The following is a 19,377-nucleotide window of genomic DNA, read 5'->3' as shown; positions in this document are numbered from 1 at the left end:
AAGGTCTGTGGTAAATGTTAGGAACCTGAAAATAAACAAGACCAATGAGCCCCAGCGCGATCACAACTCAACAAGGGAAACAGACACTTAGAGGTAATTTCAAATGATAGGATAAGGTGCCACTGGAGTGTTGAGGGGACCTTGAGCTTAATAGTTCCAGCTAAGGACTGGTCAGTCTCAGAGTGCTCCAGAAAGGACATGATAAATTAGTTAGACCTTCAAAGATGAGCAGGATCCCACCAGGGGAAGGAAACTCAAAAGTACAAATGCAAATGGCAAGACAGCCAGTATGCCCAGAGAGTGGAGGAAGCCCAGAACCCGAGATGAGATTTCTTCACATTTTGTTCTTCACCAAAGGAAGCATCTCTTTTTCCCAGAGGGAACTTTACTCACTAAAAAAAACTACTGCAGGGGACTCCATGATGATCTTCCTGATATGGAAAATAAGCACAACGTACATACACACTGTATGATCCTGGCAGCTCTGCCTTTCTTATGATGTTAACCCAGTTGGTTTTATTTTGTTACTTTTTCCATTTCAATGAAAATCACATTTCTAAAGAATGGACTGGAACCAATGTCAATAGGCAAGACCGGAATCTTTCTGAAAAAAAAAAAAAAAAAGAAAGTGATAGACTTACACTAGGAACTCCTTTTGATTTTATACTGTTAAACATATTAATATTATTTTTATTCTTTTTTAAATGTATTAGGATACCACACGATGAATAAAAAATGGAAAAGCATTCATGAGTATTTATTTAAACCTTGCTTATTCATCTTTTTATTACAAAATCAAACAATCCCATTAAAATGGTACTATGGAAAGATATTTTACTATCCCTACAGATTCAGTAAGTGAATTTTCTAGGGCTGCCATAACAAAGTATCACAATGAGGGCTTGAACAACAGACATGTATTGTCTCTTGGACATCCTCTTGGCTGTATCCAGTGTTGTTTCTTGATACCAGTATCCCAAGTTTCAGATTCTTTCTTCAGCCAACTCTAGTATGATGTTAAATGTCCATTTAGATTTTAATTGTAATAATTGTGGGTTTTATTTCTGGTTGTTTTTTGGTTATTTATATAGCCAGAACTGAAGATCTAGGTGGATTTTATTTTATTTGTTCATCTCTGTTTTCTAGTCTCTTTACAATAAACATGTACTTCCTTTATGAAAAAAGGTTATTCAAGTTATATTTTATCACCTTTTCCCTTTGACTTCCTATGTATTCCTCCTTGTGAGCCCACATGTCCCAGCTATCACCTGTCTTCCCTCATCATTCCCAAACACAGATAAAGAGTTGGCAGTTCAGGAGCGAAACACTGGCTGAGAAATAAAAGCAAGACAGTGCTCTTTTCTTTCCAGTACCTAGAAGTTCTGTGATATTTATTTCAGAGGCATAGAAGGGAGCTTTTATAGGTCAGCCAGGGAGACGCTGTAGAGGTTAGCATTCGGTTTGGGGATAAAGAACAAGAGCATAGGGCTAGAGCGAGGGCTATGCTGACTCTGCCCTAACAGCTGAATGGGGTAAATCACTTACATCCCTGGCACCCCAGTTTCTTCTTCTAGTCATGAGGAGCAGATGCAATGCTCTGAGAACATTCCGTAATTCTGAATCCTTCTGTGTAAACGCCCACGTGTGTCCTCTTCTTCCCATTCTACCTACATTCAGCACAAAGCAGTTGCCTGATACACCTTATTGGCTGTCCCCATGAATGACATCCTGACTGCCTGGCTGTTTTCTTGAATGAATGAACAGTGGCCACAGTATGACTTTTGTGAGCCTTAGGTAGTTTTACCTCTGTGGACCCCAAAAATGGTTTAATTATATTACATTTTACAATATAATTAGTATGAAGATGACTATATTAGCATCTTTCTTCTACCTAAAAGTTTGTCTTTTTTTCTTCTGATTTTAAAAGAACTTTCATGGGTCCTTGAAAGCACTGTGGGCCCACCTAGGGCCCACAGTGCTTTTCACGCCTGGATCTGCCTCGCTAATGGGGAAGCCATCCCTGCAGGAACTACTCAATAGATGCCTTCAACACGTGAGACGTTTCGTAAGAGAGCCCTTTGAGCAGTGCACCAATGCATTCTCCAGATTTTATGCCAAGCCCAGTTACCTAGTTCTCTTCTCTAAGGACATGAGTGGAGTTCCCCCTCATTCTGTCATTTCATATTAAAATAAAGCTGCTCCTGATTCCTGGGCTCCAGTAGCTCATATGGCATTTCTGTGCAAATTAGCAAGGGGCTTCTTATCTTTAAGAAGAAGGGGGAAAGCATTTAAAGTATTATATCATTGCACAGTCTAAATAACTATGCCCACTGAGCCTGGAGAAAGTGCAAAGTCAGGTGGGCATCCTTTCCAAACTCATTTGGGGCCACAGTTGTGGGCCTGAATGGCATGGTGGTGGGACAGTAACACTAATCCATGGCGTTCAGCTTAAAGGCATCCTTGGGGTAGTTCCACAAGCCAAACTTCATCCTAAGTCTGTGGCTGGAATGCTGAAGTCTCAGCAGGACTCTGGCAAAGTCTCTAAAAGCAATGGGAGAACAAAGTCACAGCCTCCAGTTTCTCCCAGGGAAAAAAGTGGACGAGGCACAACCACATGAACCTGTGTGTGTGCACACATGCTTAAGTGCATGTGTGCATGGCCTTGCAGGCAAGTTCTGGTTCTGTGAGCCAGAACTCTCATGTTGCCCACCCCAGAACTCCTGCTAGAGGCCAGGAAGCTCTTGCGCATGTTAGTGTATGTCTACAATATGAATAATACCTCCTTATTTGCAGCACCTTGTGCAGGGCACAGTCTGAACAGCTGCACACAGCAGCCGTGCCCAGCTCGCTGAGTCCCCTCGCTGATGGAAAGCCCACACTCCCACATACTAAAGCCCTCCGTCCGTTCCCTTCTCTGCAGGGATGACATGCCAGGCTCGGAGCTCCTACATCACGAGTGAGATCCTGTGGGGTTACCGCTTCACGCCTGTCCTGACGCTGGAAGACGGGTTCTATGAGGTCGACTACAACAGTTTCCACGAGACCTATGAGACCAGCACCCCATCTCTCAGTGCCAAAGAGCTGGCTGAGCTAGCCAGCAGGGCGGAGCTGCCCCTGAGTTGGTCTGTGTCCAGCAAACTCAACCAACATGCAGAACTGGAGACCGAAGAAGAAGAGAAGAACCTGGAGGAACAAACAGAAAGGAATGGTGACGTGGCAAACCTAGAGAATGAATCCAAAGTTTAGTGTCCTAGCTGGGCAGCCACTTCTCCTCTTCCCTCACGCAGCCTTTTCTTGTCTCTCATTCTCTTTCTTTTTTTGTCTTTCTTACTTGGTTGTTTATTTATTTATATTTAATTTTGACATTTCCAGAAAACAAATCTTCAAGGTGTAAAATATCTACCTGCCCTCTCTCAGTTACTCAGATCGACAAGGTAGACATGGATTTGGTTCAGGTGCAACGTGCCCTCATTCATGGCCCAAGCTTGCTCTCTTCCCTAAATACCACACATCCAACTTGTAGGGATTTAAGCTACTTACCTGCATGTCTTGTACAATACCAGATCACTCAAAGAGTGTGTCAAAGATTTTACCTGGGATAGGACAAGTTAGGTCTCTGGTGCCTATTTACTCATGCAGTAAGACATAGCATATAACCCTCAATTTTATAGATTCAAATAAATTTCATCTACAGGGTGAGGTGCTTGCCCCATACAGGCATTGCAGTTATAGGACCCGGGTCAGGTAAAGACAGAAACACTGTACATATATATGCCTTATGTAATTACTTTCTTTTCGCAGTTAGTAAAAAAAAAAAAACCCAGCATGTACAAAAGTACTGTAGAACAGAACTTCTAAATAATGTACATAGATGTATAATTAATGTAGGTTTAGATACATAACTTTAGAAATAAGATGCAAAAAAAAAAGATTCCCAATGTACAGTAGGCATTTCTGTTTTGTTGTCTTTGCTTTCTCAATTTCTTTGGTCCCATTGACTGCTGGTCCTTAGTGCATGGCCTTTGTTCCGTGTCCCAGACTGGTAGTGTTTGGGTACCTCACTGTTCCCTTGCTGATCCTTTCATTGAATCTAATAAGCCATAGGTCTGGGGGAAGTTAAGAGGTCTAGTACATGGCAAAACCCACCACCAATATGCTGATATACTGTGAAATGTTTACAAAACTGAGGTCTCTTTTTTTAGTAACAGGAGCCTCACTGACTAGCCTGGGGGAATATTCCAGGGGTAGGACACTCTCTGGCACGTGACCAATGATGTGTTTATGCTTTCCACGCGAGCTGTCACCCTTTGTAGTACAAGAGTTTGGGAAACTCTTCTTCTACAAAACCATGGATTCTCCAGCTGTTCCACTCTGTAATCATGAGAAACTACAGACTTAAAAAATAAGACATGGTAATTTAGCAGAAGATGGTTTGGGTCCAAAGCCATGACATTGGTGAAGGCATGCAGTAGGAGACATATGTTGTAATCATTCACCTTACACACTTTGACTCCATCTGGCTATCTTCCTGTCCCTGCCAGCTTATCTGTCAGCACTTCCTGCATTTGTATCTATTATTATTCGTATTCTTTTATTATTATGAAATGACCAGAGTTCAATAGTCAAAGATTAGGCAACTACAAAATCTCTCTAGAGTGTGCCACAGGTGGGAAATCAAATCCAAAGTGTCTCCCAATCAGAAGAACACAAGCAAAAAACTGCAGCCTTAATTCATTGTAATCTGCAAAGATCAATGGAGAGAGAGAGAGAGAGAGAGAGAGAGAGAGAGAGAGAGATTGAGAGAGAAGGAAGGAAAGCATTTTGTACTAAAACTCTAAATTCAAGATGAAAAAAAATTAAATAAAAAGAAATGGAAGAGAATGTCAGACAAAATCTCAAGGGCAGGTGGACATTTTGCACTATAACAGATCTTTCACATTAATTTCACAATTTTAAACTATTTGTTCCCTAAAACAGTTGCCCATCATAAGCATTCATTGACTGAATTAAGTTCTTTTTCAGCACGGGCTGTGCTCAGTTTGAGGCTTTGTGCCACAAAGGTCAAAGAACTCAAACTAGCTTTCACTCACTTCCTGTTGCCCTTGATTTCCCCGACCAGATTGGCCAGGCCTTCACTATAGTTTGGGGACCTTGTCTACCATAAAGCATGTCCCAGAGATAAGGAATGTGGCCCCTCAGTTTAACACAGTGGTCTCCTCCCACTTCTGAGACCTCAATCAGTACAACTGCTTCTTGGCAGTGACTCAACTGAAAACAAAACTGTTGGCCATAGCCCTTTCCTGTTTGCCAATATTTCACTTTTTGCATTGAGTATCTGTTGAATCATTTATTCATTCCACACAATCCAAGGAGGAGGTTGTAGTCAAGGAGGAGGAGAGAGCCCCATACACTTCCTGCCAGGCTGTGGGGAGGTACTGTGGCCTTACCTCGCTGTAGCCTTATGAAAGGCGCCCTTGACTTGGGGGCACTAACCCTGCAGCATCCCCAGAGTTGCAGGGCAAGGCATGGTAGCACAAAGTAAGATGAAGCAGGGGCTGCAAAAGTCTGCTAAATTTAGCTCTTGATGACTCAGTAGGCCTTTTTTTAATCTGTTACTAAGGCTCAAAGGACAACACACACCCTGTTGTCTGGTTGGAAGAGCAGTTCGGGGCCCTTTAGCACAAATGAACGAAGAGTCTTGACAACCCTTTGGTCATGCACATGTGTTAGTTCTCTATCTGTGACAAGGCACTCGGATGTGAGGTCCCTCCCTATTTCTATTTCTCATTGTCTTTGGTGTCAATGTAGTTGGAGACAGAACATGAACCAAATCTCGTTTTTGTAATGTGAGCCTCTGAATCTTTAAACAAGGATGCTCCAGAAGAACCTTTTACTAGAATGTCCCTATCAAACGTGTCTATTTTTCTACAATTATTGATACCACAGTTTAACAGTGTATTTTGTGTCAACTGTTAAAATTTGGAATTGAAAGAAGCTCATTAAGACTGAATTTTCTAAGCAGCAAGTATTGAATGGTGTTTTTCATTAAGACTGTACAACAAAGATGAGCCCACAATTTCTACTCATTCTATTCTACATAACCAGTCCCCATTCACGTAGTCACTTTGTTAGGAAATCAAGTGCTATGAAAATAAACAAGCCTATTTTAATGCAACAATACCCGTAACTGATGAGGATCACTCGCAACTTGATATTTTGGTCTGTTGGTTTGGTGTGTTTGAGTCACTTTCCATAAAAGCATGGTGGGATCTGATAACCAGATAAGAATTTTGAGCTAAAGCGTTATGGTTTGCCACAGTCGACCCCAATCTGGAGGATAGGGCAGATTCAGCTGGAAGCATGACCTCCCCAAGGGCTGCTGAGACCCTCAGATTCTCACTTCCACCCACCCCAATATACCCCATATGCTTTCCAACTGGAAAACCTATTTGTTTATAAGTCAACTTTATGTAACTAATAAAATCGTTTATGTTTTTGGCTGTCCCCTGAGCGAATGATACTCTTTTGAATCAACATATTTGTGATCACTGTAATGCCAGGTCATTGTTTATCCATTCCTCAAAACGTGGCATCCCAGCCTGTTAACCCAACATGTGTCCATAAGAAGAAACTCCCTCTTCCCCCACTCCCTTCCTCCATCTGTCTCTCTCTTTTGTGCTGTCCCTAGTTCCCCAGTGCCAGGTCCATAGACTTAGTTCAGTATCTTATGTTCCCTAACAAAAATCCAACTATTGTCTTTAAAAATGTCAACATGTTTCTTAAGCACAATTTTCTCTTGTGGGTTTACCCAAACTAGGGCTCTGAACTATCTATTTCTCATTGTATTCTAATTAAAAATTATTTATTACTTCATTCAAAAGCCTAAATTTTGAAGTCTCCAGAGAAACATCCTTATGCTTTCCCTCCCTACACTTTCTTACACTTCAGTTTTCTTATTTTTTCCCTTTTGCTTTTTAATTTAGATGTAAGCCAGTATCTTTGGGATGTTTAGAAACTGTTTAGAAAGGCGGGAGCTGGTGAACAAAGAGATTATAAAAATAACATTAGAAAACTATTCGAATTCACCCAAAGAATGTGAAATCATTTGATTAGCTGAATAATTCAAGATAAAAAAGAGTCATAATATTCATAATCATTTCCAAGACAGTGTGCTAATAGTCTAACTAGTTTTCAGTCTTTCTTTCCTTGACTTGGGTGATACTCTATGCAACTCAGAAAAGTCAAAAGGGTAGTTGGAAATTAAATGCCCGTATAAATGGAAAAAAGTATCTTCTATGATTTCCTTTCAATGGATGGCTATAAAATTGAAAAACATAGTATATACATAATAGACGATTCATCGATACCTCATTATAACATAGTAAAATCACATTATCTTGTTTCTAGTTTTATGGCCAACCTGTTTAAGAAAATGTGATCTTTTCATTTAAAATGGAGTAAAACACACCTCTTCCTAATACTTCTGCCCTTAATGTGTCAGAGAATTTCTGATGCAGTGTCATCTAGAAGTGAAAAGCTCTGTAAGGCTACGAAGAGCCTTGTATTTTGACAAAGCACAATATCAATACACAATACAAAATCATATTACACCCTACATTGTGCAGTGTTTGGGAACATTCAGAGCACTTGCATAAATTATGTCATTTAATTCTAATCCACCAAAAAAGCTTGAGTATTATAATTCATATTTTATAAAAGGAAAACTAGGGTGTGGGCAGATTTGGTAACTTTCCCAAGGTTATGAGTCTAGTAATAATAGGTCCTGGTCTCAAGGCTTAAGCTATGCTCTCCATTTATTACAGAAAGGGTCAGCAAACCAAATCTACTCACAGACTCTGGCCCACTGCCTGTTTTTGCACCACTCATGAGCAAAGAATGACTTTCACATTTTTAAGCAGTTGGGGGAAAAAAGACAAAATATTTTCTGACATGTGAGAATTGTATGAAATTCCAATTACAGTGTCCATAAATAAAATTTTATTGGAATACAGCCACACTCATTCATTTGTGTGTTGCCTATGACCACTTTCACACAATACGAGTAGAGTTGAGTGTTTAAGACAGAGACCATACATCTAGAAGGCTAAAATATTACTACCTGGCCCTCTACAGGAAGTTTGCCAACTGGTATACTGTACTATTAAGTACTACTAGTTACTAAATATTGTACTGTGCTACTAAAGGATTCCTGAACAACTCAGAATGATGACATTCTTTTCAATATAAATGCATTGCAATTACTCACAGAAAAAAATAACACAGTCATAGATTCAGGTGTCAAAGGAAAACTCCTTCCTTTTTGTAACCATTCCCCCAGAGTGCTAAATAAAAAACCAGCCAAGATTCAGTGGCCACCTCAGAAAGCGATAAGGTAAAACAACTCCTTAATGAAAGGGGAATGTCCACTCCAGTGCCTGAGACATTGCACCATTTAAATATGTAGATAGTTGGGACACATGTCTCCAATTAGCAGGGCGAACTGGACTTGCGGTGGGTTGCCACACATCAAACCAGCTTCCCCTCCCTGACTTGTCTTCTCTCTTATGCTCCCTTGGAAGATGGAGCCTGTGTCTTCCTGCTAGTTCTCTCTGGCCTGCAACTGATCAACGTGATGAAGATGAAACCATTGTTCATATCTGGCTGTCCTAGTTCTGGCTCTCTTCAGCCACTTGGCCAAAAGTTTAGCATGAGAATTAGAATAAATGCTTCTTTTGGAAAACTAAGAAGTTCTTTGAAAAGAGCTCAGGGAGAAACAGTAGTTAAGGGTTGTTGAATTGTTTGTCACTTTTTGAATCCAAAACACAAGATAAAGATTGGTAATTACAGAAATATTAAATGCAAGAAATCCAGAAAATGGAGTTTTGAGACAAGTCAATATTAAATGACATTCTTTAGTATCACTAAGATGAACTCACTTGTGTTCTAAGAAAGCATTTCCAAAGCCAGACATGGGTCAGTCAAGTGAGGTTCTTTAACTCTACAGTTCTATTGAAAAAAATATATATCAGGTTTTCTAATGAGTGCTTTCCTGGAAATTATGTGGGGGAAAAATTTTGTCACAAATCATTGTGATGTACTGCTGAAAGATTAATGATGGAAACTGAGATAAATTTGGTCCTGTGTCTAAATCTAAATAGTTATAATATCTGAGATATAGATGATGCACAAAACTCATGACACTGCAACTGTATGGAACAGCATAATAACTACATGAGATAAAAAGAAATTCTCAAAGTTCAACACCATAAAGCTTAAATAAATGTAAAAGGAGTCAAACTTTTACAGGGCCTCATTGCCTTGGTAAAAAAAAAAAAAAAAAAAAAAAAAAAAAGCTGGACGCCTCCACCTAATTCAAATAAGGGAGTCCTAAGAAGGGAATGAGGGCAAAATACTTTGAGACATGTGAAAACAGCTCATTAAGATAGAAGCATGATTGAATGATGGAGATTTATCACCAATGAAAATGGCTTTTATAAAGTTAATTTTAGATACTACCCCCTAGATGTGAATCCTAATGTGTTCTGTGCTCGGCCAGTGAATTGTGACCACATAGGCAATAGATCTTGATTTCAGAGAATGAAGCGTTCCTACAATCAAAGGGTAAATGACCATTTCAAGATTAAGACTCTGCAACCATTGTATTAACACTGATCATAAATACTGTGATATCAACCAGCCGATTCTTCATATAAGAATATGAAGGGCTGTTTTTCTCAGGCAATGTAAATATCCTCTACCAACAGGCACTAGTGAAATAAACATATAATGCATCATTATTTCTAAAATTCTGATAGAAATCATAAAATACCCATCCAAAGGAGCAAGAAATCCTAGGAGCCTAAGTTCAGACCTCTTTGGCTACTAAAACCCCAGTCCAGGCTGAATGCCTTATGGAATACACAGTGCTGGGTCTATCAGCACTAAACATAGCTACAGACTTGGATCAACCAGAGCACAGAGAGCTGAGCTTCCATCAGCTGTGCACGATCAGAACCTCTGGCTCCATGGCCACTATTCTTAGAGAAGGAGACGGAACACTGTTCTCAGATCCAGTTGGTGCCATTCTGCCATCATCTCTTGGCATTATTTCAAATGGGAGTGGGTGTGGCCAACCCTCCCTTGGTTCATTTTGGCCATGCCCACCTGCTGCAGGCTCTCTGTGTGAGTCTCTCCCTTCAGGTCTGGTTCCTGCTCATGCAGAAAATGACACCCTCTCCCAGAAGACAAAGCAACTCTGTGTCTTTTGAGCTTCTCTTGGCCAGCATCCTGGGCCCTACAAAGCACACACCTAGATCAGGGGTGGCAACTCTCCCTAGAAGAACTGAAGTAAGACCTTTTGCAACCCCTATGCACAGGAGTGCTTCTCCCATACAGAAGTCAAAACCAAATAATACTACTGTGTAAATAGAGTAAATGTAAGGAAGTCCAAAAAAGTTCTCATTTTCCCATGGTGATTACCTGGATGATATTTTCCCCTTTACGTATCTAATTCTTCAACCTCTGGAAATTCTCACTTTTTAATATAATGATGCCATGAGCACAAACTCCGCTGTCCCATCAGGCAATCCCAACTATTACCCTAGATGGTCTGATCTTGTTCCCTTTTTTAAGTAAGGGGTTCTAATCTGTTCAAACCTATCTCTAGACCAATGTTGTCCTGGCCAAGAAATTTCATGTACCCTCTTTCCTCTAACAGGAACCAACAAATGAGGACAGCATTGTCAAGAGTCTCCTCTTTATTTGCAAGGAACTCCCCTGGATTGCAACACTTAGAGACACAACTTATGTTGTCCCCAGTTCCCCACAGGGTTATCATGTCACCACAGGTCATCGTCTAAGCATTCTACCGAGTTTCTCTTTCTGAATTCCTCCTTTAGCTTACCACTAAAAGCCATCTTTCCAGGCACCACCTTTCTCTGGGTTTCTGTGGCATTCTTGAGTGGCAGCCAAGAACCCATAATTGAGGTTAGTCCCATCTCTTACTACCTAATTTTCCACTACTGGTTTTAATTGAGCACGTAATATGTTCACAGTCTGACCACCTGAAACCAAAAAGGTAGAAAATTTCATTTCTGCCCCCATACACACCTTGAGAGCTCATGAGTGATGGTGGGGCATTATGACATCAGCCCATAACTGAGCAGAGTGTAATGTGAGGTCTTGTCCTGAAGGGAAGCTGGACTTTTCCAGGGGAATCTTCTTGTCCCTTGAAACATGCAATTAGGCTATCCAGCTTGCCAAAGATGATCCTGAATATCTTTATTCAGCCCAGTGGATCAGCATCTAAAATGAGAGTTATACAGGAACAACAGTGAACTCCCACACGTGTACAAGATTCTGAAATGATGACCTAAATATATGCCTGTGTTGGCAAAGTGGCCTTTCCTCCCGCACTGTCTGCACAGACTGTGCTCTGGGGAAAAACCAAGCACCTATGTGGTGCCTAGTTACCCAGGCCTGTATGGCTGCTGCCATGGCAACCTGCAGCCTATCAATGTAGACCTTTCCATGGAGTCTCTGAGGAGAACTGGCAGAGAGGCTCCAAGGCTGGAGTTCCCAAAGGCTGGTCCACCTGCAGACAGCCCTTGGGGAATCCTAAGAGATATGGGGCAGTGCCCAGGCAAACGGGTACTCATTCAGTGGCCAAGTATAGGATATTACTATTCCTTCTTCCTAGGAGAGTATGCACTTGGTGGCCAAACTGCTCCTAAAAAAGCTATTCTTTAAGCCATCATCCCCATCCCACATACACACCCACACCCAAATCACATTCGCCTTTAAAAGAGAGAGAGAGAGATCCCAAAACCAAATTCACATTATCTGGTGTAATAGATATCCGAAGTGCTGCCATTTTATTAATCATTTGACAAGCTCTGCCTAAATAGTGTTTCAGTAATAATCCCAAGTATAAAGAAAATCAATTTTAAATTTTTACTTAGAAATTCTTTTAGACCAAAAAAAAAAAAGAGAAAAGAAAAGGAGTTTCTTCTTAGAAAACCTGATTTCCAGTGTTCATTTTTGTCCCCAGGATGCAAAGTCTCAAGAATACTATTTCTCCATAAACTTGCTATTTCCCATCTGACTTTGAACCTGAGGACAGACTCCTTTACATTGGCATGAAAGGTTAAGTAGAATTTAGCACTGAAACTTTCAGAGTTAAAGTTGGTCTGGACCTATGAACCCAGGTAGAAGTAAACTCTACTAACCAGTAACAACTCTGCACCAATCCCCCCCTAGACAACAACCTCAGGGAAATTTTAGATGTGAAAATTCTGCTTGCTTGCTTTCAGAGAGAGGATGGTAGTGTTCAAATCTCTGGGTCATGCCCACACTGTACACATCAGGCCAGATCAGCTTACCTGGTCTATAGCTTGCTCAGTCAGCTGGCGACATCCATCAGGGACATTAGTGAATAAATGAGAACTTTCTGCAATCTGAACAACCACGCTGGAAGACTTTTCTTCCATCTTATTTTCCAGTTCTGCTACAAGAGACATCGTGGTTTGTTATTCTGTGGTTCCCCTCTACACATACCTTCATATTCTTTTTCCTTTTCCAAAAGAAAGAAGGCCCCTCTTAATATTGCATGATATGGTGGTAGTATTTCCAATCCTTTGTAACTAACGCCTTAACTAACAAATACAACAACCCTCTTCCCACATATACACACACATGCACGTAGTTACATAAACATATACACATATATTTATACACAAGTATACATGCGCTCATACACACATGCACATGCACACGCACACACACACACACACACACACACACATTTACCTCCCCCAGTCAGTTAGAAGCTAGTCCATATAAGTGAATTTCCAGAAAACCAGTCTTAAGAATACCAATAACTCCCTCCCCAACCATCACAGTGGTATTCTTTCTAAAATGTACCATAGGCCTCCCGGACTCACAGGCGATGGGTCATAAAGTAACCTTTTATTTATATATACTGTTTTGTAGGAAACCTGGATTTAGTCTGAGGGAAACAGGATTCTGATCCTGGTTCCATCCCCAGATAAGTTATATGGTCTGGGATAAATCACTGAACTTCTCAAAAAACAGTTTTCTCTTTTTTTTTGACCAATAATCTTTATTTTTTTAGCACAATTTTAGGTTCATAGAAAAATTGGGTGAAAAGTACAGAGAGCTGGGACACCTGAGTGGCTCAGTGGTTGAGAATCTGCCTTCAGCTCAGGTAGTGATCCTGGGTCCTGGGATCGAGTCCCACATCAGGCTCCCTGCATGGAGCCTGCTTCTCCTTATGCCTGTGTCTTTGCCTCTCTCTGTTTGTCTCTCATGAATAAATAAATAAAATCTTTTTAAAAAAATACAGATAATTCTCATACATTCCCCTGGCCCCACACATCCACAACCTCCCCAGTTATCAACATTCTGCACCAGAGTTGTACACTTGCTACAATTGGTGAACCTACATTGACTCATCATTACCACCCAAAGTACACAGTTTACATTAGGGTTCACTCTTGGTGGTGTGCATTCTATGAGTTTTGACAAATGCATAATGCATAATGACATATATCCACCAATGCAGTTTCATGCAAAACAGTTTCACTGACCTAAAAATTCTCTATGCTCTCCCTATTTATCTCCCTCTCCCTCCAACCCTCGACAACTACTGATCTTTTTACCATCTTTAGAGTTTTGCCTTTTCCAAAATGTCATATAGTTGAGATCATACAGCATACAGATTGCTGAAGCATACAGATTAGCTTCTTTCACTTAATAGTATGCACTTAAGAGTATTTCACACCTTTTTACAGCTTGACAGCTCATTTTTTAGGGCTGAATAATATTTTATTGTCTGGATGTACATGGTTTATATATTTATTTACATACTGTTCGTTGCTTTCAAGTTTTGGCAATGATGAATAAAGCTGCTATAAACATTTGTGTGGAGGTTTTTGTGTAAACAGAGTTTTCCATTCATTTGAGTAAATACCAAGGAGCATGATTGCTGCATAATATGATAAAACCATCTTTAGTTTTGAAAGAAAACTGCCAAACTATCTTCCAAAGTAGCTATACCATTTTGCATTCCCACCAACGGTGAATGAGAGTTCCTGTTGCCTCGTATCCTTGCCAACATTTGGTGTTACCGGTGTTCTGGATTTTGGCCATTCTAATAGGTGTGCACTGGTATCTCATTGTTGCTTTCATTTGCATTTCCCTGCTGATATGATATGGAGCATCTTTCCATATACTTATTTGCCATCTGTACATCTTCTTTGGTGAGGTGCTTGTTCAGGTCTTTGCCCATTTTTATTCAGGTTGGTTTTTTTTTTATTGTTGAGTTTTAAGAGTTCTTTGAATATTTTGGATAACAGCCTTTTATCGGATACTTCTTTTACAAATATTTTCTCCCAATGTTTGTCTTCTCATTCTTTTGACAGTATCTTTTGCAGAGCATAAATGTTTAATATTAACGAACACCAGCTTATAAATTCTTCCCTCATGGATCATGCCTTTGGTGTTGTATTTTTAAATTCATTGCCATACCCAAGGTCATCCAGGTTTTCTCATATATTATCTTCTAGGAGTTTTATAGTTTTGCATTTTACATCTAAATAGTTTTGAGTTAATTTTTGTGAAGAGTTTAAGGTCTGTGTCCAGAATTTGGGGGGAGGGGAGTTTATATGACTGTATATAGTTTCTCCAGAACAAACCATTTGTTGAAAAGACTGTATTTTCATCTCTGTATTGAATTTGCACTTTTGTCAAAGATCAACTGACTACACTTACAGGGTTCTATTTCTGGGCTTTCTGTTCTGCTCCATTATCTACTTGTCTATTCTTTCACCAATATCACACTGTGCTGATCACTGTAGCTTTACAGTAAGCCTTGAGGTTGGATAGTGTCAGTCCTCTAATGCATTGAATCTGTAGATCAATTTGGGAAGAACTTGACAATATGAAGTCTTGACAAAATTGAGTCTTTCCTATTCATGAACATGGAATATCTCTCCATTTACTTAGTTCATTTGTTATCTTTCATCAGAGTTCTGTGATTTTCCTTATATAAATCTTGTACATATTTTGTTAGATTTATACCTAAGTATATTTGGGAGGATGCTAATGTAAATAATATTGTGTTTGTAATTCCTGATTCTACTTGTTTATTGATATATAGGAAAGTGAGTGACTTTTTGTATATTACTGTATCCTGTAACCTTGCTATGATAGTTTTTGGTATTCTTTCAGATTTTTTACATGAACATTCATGTCATCTGCAAAGATAATTTTATTTTTTCTCCCCAATCCCTCCAAGCACTGCTTTCACTGCATCCCACAAATCTTGATAAATTGCATTTTTATTCTCATTTAGTTCAAAATATTTTTTAATTCTCTTAAGATTTCTTCCTTGACCTATGTGTTATTTAGAAGTTGTTGTTGAATCTCTGAGTATTTTGAGATTTTTCCATTTTTATATTGGATTTCTAATTTAATTCTATTGTGGTCTAGAGGAGACTTTATATGATTTCTATACTTTCAAGTTTGTTAAGATGTGCTTTATGGCCCAGTATGTGGTTTATCTTGGTGAATGTTCCATGTGAGCTTCAGAAAATTTTTTCTGTTAGTTTCCTTGTCGTTTTCAACAAGGATTCAAATCCCCCAGTCTCTGCTTCCATGATTCTAATAGCAGTTCCAGTCTATACCACCCCTATACTAGATAGCCCCAGATGATTTAGCTTTAAGTCTTACCTATTTTTAACAGTTTCACTAATTCCTATGCTAGCAGCAATGAAATTTTACCACTCTTCATACACTTGTCTCCAGGATCTCCTCATCAAAAATATCCTTCTCTCCTCTCTTCTATCACCACTACATGCCATAGCAATAGACAAGTTATGAGTTAGGTGCCTTCCAGACAAATGAAATGTTACCAGACAAGCACTATAGTCTCCCCTACAGTAAATAAAAGCCCCCAAAGAGGTTGGCATCTTTGATAGAAGTGCATGAATACATCTTGCTGGCACATCCAGCTCCAGCAGGTTATTGGCAACTTGCTTTTAACCTGAACTCCTCTTTACCTTCCCTGAAGCATGTATCTAGGACCCCAGGACAAAAAAAAAATTAATACTAAATCAAGTAGAACATAATTAGGGAGGCAAAGAACTTAAACTATAACATTTTAATTCAACTGCTTTACGTCAGCCATATCACTCTTTTCCATTATGAATTAAAAGATAATTCACTGTGTTTGCTTTCCTAATAAAGTAGCACAATACAAGGCCTGAAATATTTAATAATGCCCAATAAAATATGAAGTCATTCTGTGAGCAAATCATTTCCTAAGACAGAAAAAAATTATTCTGAAAAGTTCACTAGTTCAAAAGTCCAAAGCAGTACCTAAACTTCAGTAGTCTTTTTAATCATGAATCTATGAAACTGACGATAAGTCTTATTCTGATTTGAGGGCTGCATGTCTTTTAGACATTCATGTTCCTATTGACCTAGTTCTCATTCTTACCATCACACAGAACTGTTAGGACTTATTTAAACAAAACAAAGCCTAGCCACTCTTAGAACCAAGTCATCAAGCTGGGTGTCATTGGGCTGCATGTTGGTGTTCCAGTTCCAGTATCCACTCCTAAAGAATAAAAGTCCTCTAAAAAGAAACAAAGCACAAACATATTTGACCTTCAACATTGTTCCCAGAAATCCATGTAAGAACTTGAGTTTAAAAAAAAAATTAAAAAAAAAAAAAAAGAACTTGAGTTTTTGATAAGGTGTTCACATTTTACAGAGAAATAAAATGTTCGGCTTCCACGGTGCATGAAGTTCACTAAAGCTGGGAGTAGACATATACTTGTATCTCCATTCTCAGGGATCTAAGCTGCCAACTAAAATTAGAACTCCACTAAAATTATTCTGAAAGCTAGTGGATGTCCCATATTTTATTGTTCTAAATTGACATTTGTTTGACTGAGTATTGACCCATGAGCACTTGTAGTACAGTGGGCAAGTTCTAGGCAGGTTGCTGTAAAGACCAAGAAATAATGACATCTTCCTCTGCCTTCAACAAGCCTACAACCTCATGGCAACCAGCTCTTACCATGTGACCACACTGTGCTGAGTGAATTGAACCACACAAAAGCCCCGTGGGCAAATACTGACTCCCACTTTATAAATTAAAGAAACTGGGGCATAATGAGAAATATTAACTTACTCTAGTTTAAGAAATAAGACAACTTAATAGGGAGGGTACAACAACTGTTCTGAAATTTAAAGAAAGCAGATCAGCTTCTGCGTAAGTAATCAGGAATGGTTTCCTAGGGAAGAAAGGGACATTTGTCCTAACATTCCTGGAGATTGGGTGGGATTTGGAAGACCCAGGAGGAAGTCTTCCTTTCAGTGTGAGGACCCAACAAAAGCAAGACTGGGTGAGGGGGGTTGGGGGGTGTCTAGGCCAGCCTAGATGGGATGGGATGGCCTATTGTAGGATTTGATAAAATATGCATTTTGAAAACTGATGCTAAATTGTAGGAGATTTGGGGTTTCAGGCTAAGGAAGACAAACTGAGGTAGGAATAATAAGGCAGTATTTGTTAGTAAACCCACCATAGCACTTTAAAAAGTTCTTAAATCTCCAGGATTGAGTTTTTTTAAATAACAACTTTCACTGGAAAAAAGCAAAATGTCTTTAAGGAAACCATCAAGGACTTTGAGATGATTCAGTGAATCTGTGAAAAACAGAATAAATCATTGGTGGAATCCTAACAGCAATTAGTAGCAAACTACATGTCCAGCAAAATCATAAAACAAGGGTCATTATAGGAGAGAATTACAGATATTAAACAATACAATTCACAAGATAAAGTTATATTCAGGTAAAACCTTTAGATTATCCTATAGAGATGAACAGAAAGAAAATAAGGAAATGCATCTTTCAAAAAATCCTACCAAGGCTTCTGACTTTTCCTTGTGGTGAGTTAATTAAGATTTCCTTCCAAAGTCAATATTGTCAACCTTCCCACCATGCTTTTTGGAAAGGAAAGCCAGGAAGGGTTCAAGTACTGGTTTGGCTCCTGACTCACCTTTTGGTCTTTCTGTGACTCCCTTTACTCAACTCCAAGTACATCTGTGCACGGACAATGAGATGAAAGCATGCTATATGCGAAAGCACAAATTCTGTATTGAGAAATCACTACAATGCCAAATTTTTTTAGAATAAAAAAAATATATCTTTAAGAACTCGCTGTGTTAGGGAAACTGTTTACATATTGAGGTGTTCCTCTTTTTTTTGACTGGAACAATAAAAAAAAAATTTGATATGGCCTTGGTTTCTTCTTTGTGTGTGTGTGTGTGTGTGTGTGTGTGTGTGTGTGTCCAAAGAGTCAGCCTCTGCTATAGGTGGAAACATAAATAGTTTTCAAAGCACCATATCCTGCCACAGGACCAGTCAGGATGTTGAAGTTCCCACCATAAAATCCAAGGAGAGTATCACAGGTTTGAAATTATCTCTTTTCGTTCTTTCCTCCCCTCTCTCTCCTTTTTCCTCTCTCCACCTCTCCACCTCCACCTCTCCCCAGGCTTTGTCTATGGCCAGACCCCAGCAATGAGTCAGCTCTGCTCCTTCCCACATTTGCCCACCCAAGCAGGACTCATCTGATACCCATACCCATTTGCCATTTGCACCTCATGGATCTTTAAATAATGAAAGGGACCTAGGGACTTGCAGGGCAGCCCAAAGTGTCCTGGCCAGAGGGCTTTAACAATACATGATAAAGTCCAATATTAAACTAAAGAAACATTCCTAAAAGACTTTTCATGTTCTCAGTCATCCATTTTGCATGGGATTGGCTTTCCCTGACCCCAGCATCTCCACTCCAGCTCCTTCCCTAGGAGAAACTCAGTTGTATGGCCAGCCAGTCCTCTCCAGGGAGGCATGAAGGAAGCCTCTGCTCTGAGTCTAGCTGAGTCTTCAAGTGACATGCTGATCACTAAACACTGTAATGTGAACAAAAGAAGGGGCATAAAAATATACCAAGGCTACATTCTTTCCCAGACACTGCCAGATGGTGAGACGAGACTGGACACTATCGCTACTTCATCCCATTTTTCTTAATGGGATCCCTGCCCAGTGCCACTGTTGTGCCTGATAGAGTTACCAATCCATCATCTGCATCCCTCTAGCCCTTTATGCATCTGTCCCACTTAGCACTCATTATGCCTAACAGAAACCCATGGAGATGCATCTGTTCCTTCAGGCCCCCAAAGGGAGAACCCCCATCTCTGCTTCTTGCTGACTCCCCTGGAACCACTCTCCACAGTACCCCAGAGGCATTGTCTAAAGCAACTCCCTGACTGAAGCCATACCTAGAGCCCC

At 39.8% G+C, this 19,377-nt stretch overlaps 1 protein-coding gene and 1 long non-coding RNA gene across 3 annotated transcripts in view; one reads left to right on the top strand and one right to left on the bottom strand.

The window, feature by feature from the left end:
• Nucleotides 1-3,246, top strand: part of KCNJ6 (potassium inwardly rectifying channel subfamily J member 6) — a 255,412-nt gene extending 252,166 nt beyond the window's left edge. For both annotated transcript variants that reach the window (XM_055313319.1, XM_055313317.1), the window contains one exon: nt 2,921-3,246. In XM_055313319.1, the coding sequence (XP_055169294.1) occupies nt 2,921-3,246 (326 nt within the window). The remainder of the gene's footprint in view (nt 1-2,920) is intronic.
• On the bottom strand, nt 3,048-12,560 carry LOC129501981 (uncharacterized). The gene is made up of 3 exons (XR_008662864.1): nt 12,381-12,560; nt 11,110-11,304; nt 3,048-3,183 (listed from the first exon to the last, which is right to left on the bottom strand). It is a non-coding gene; the product is annotated as an uncharacterized LOC129501981 (long non-coding RNA).
• Between the last annotated feature and the right edge of the window lie 6,817 nt (nt 12,561-19,377).

The sequence above is a fragment of the Nyctereutes procyonoides genome, unplaced genomic scaffold, assembly GCF_905146905.1.
Source record: "Nyctereutes procyonoides isolate TBG_1078 unplaced genomic scaffold, NYPRO_anot_genome, whole genome shotgun sequence".
Lineage (NCBI taxonomy): Eukaryota > Metazoa > Chordata > Mammalia > Carnivora > Canidae > Nyctereutes > Nyctereutes procyonoides.
This window is presented reverse-complemented; position numbering and strand designations above follow the sequence as displayed.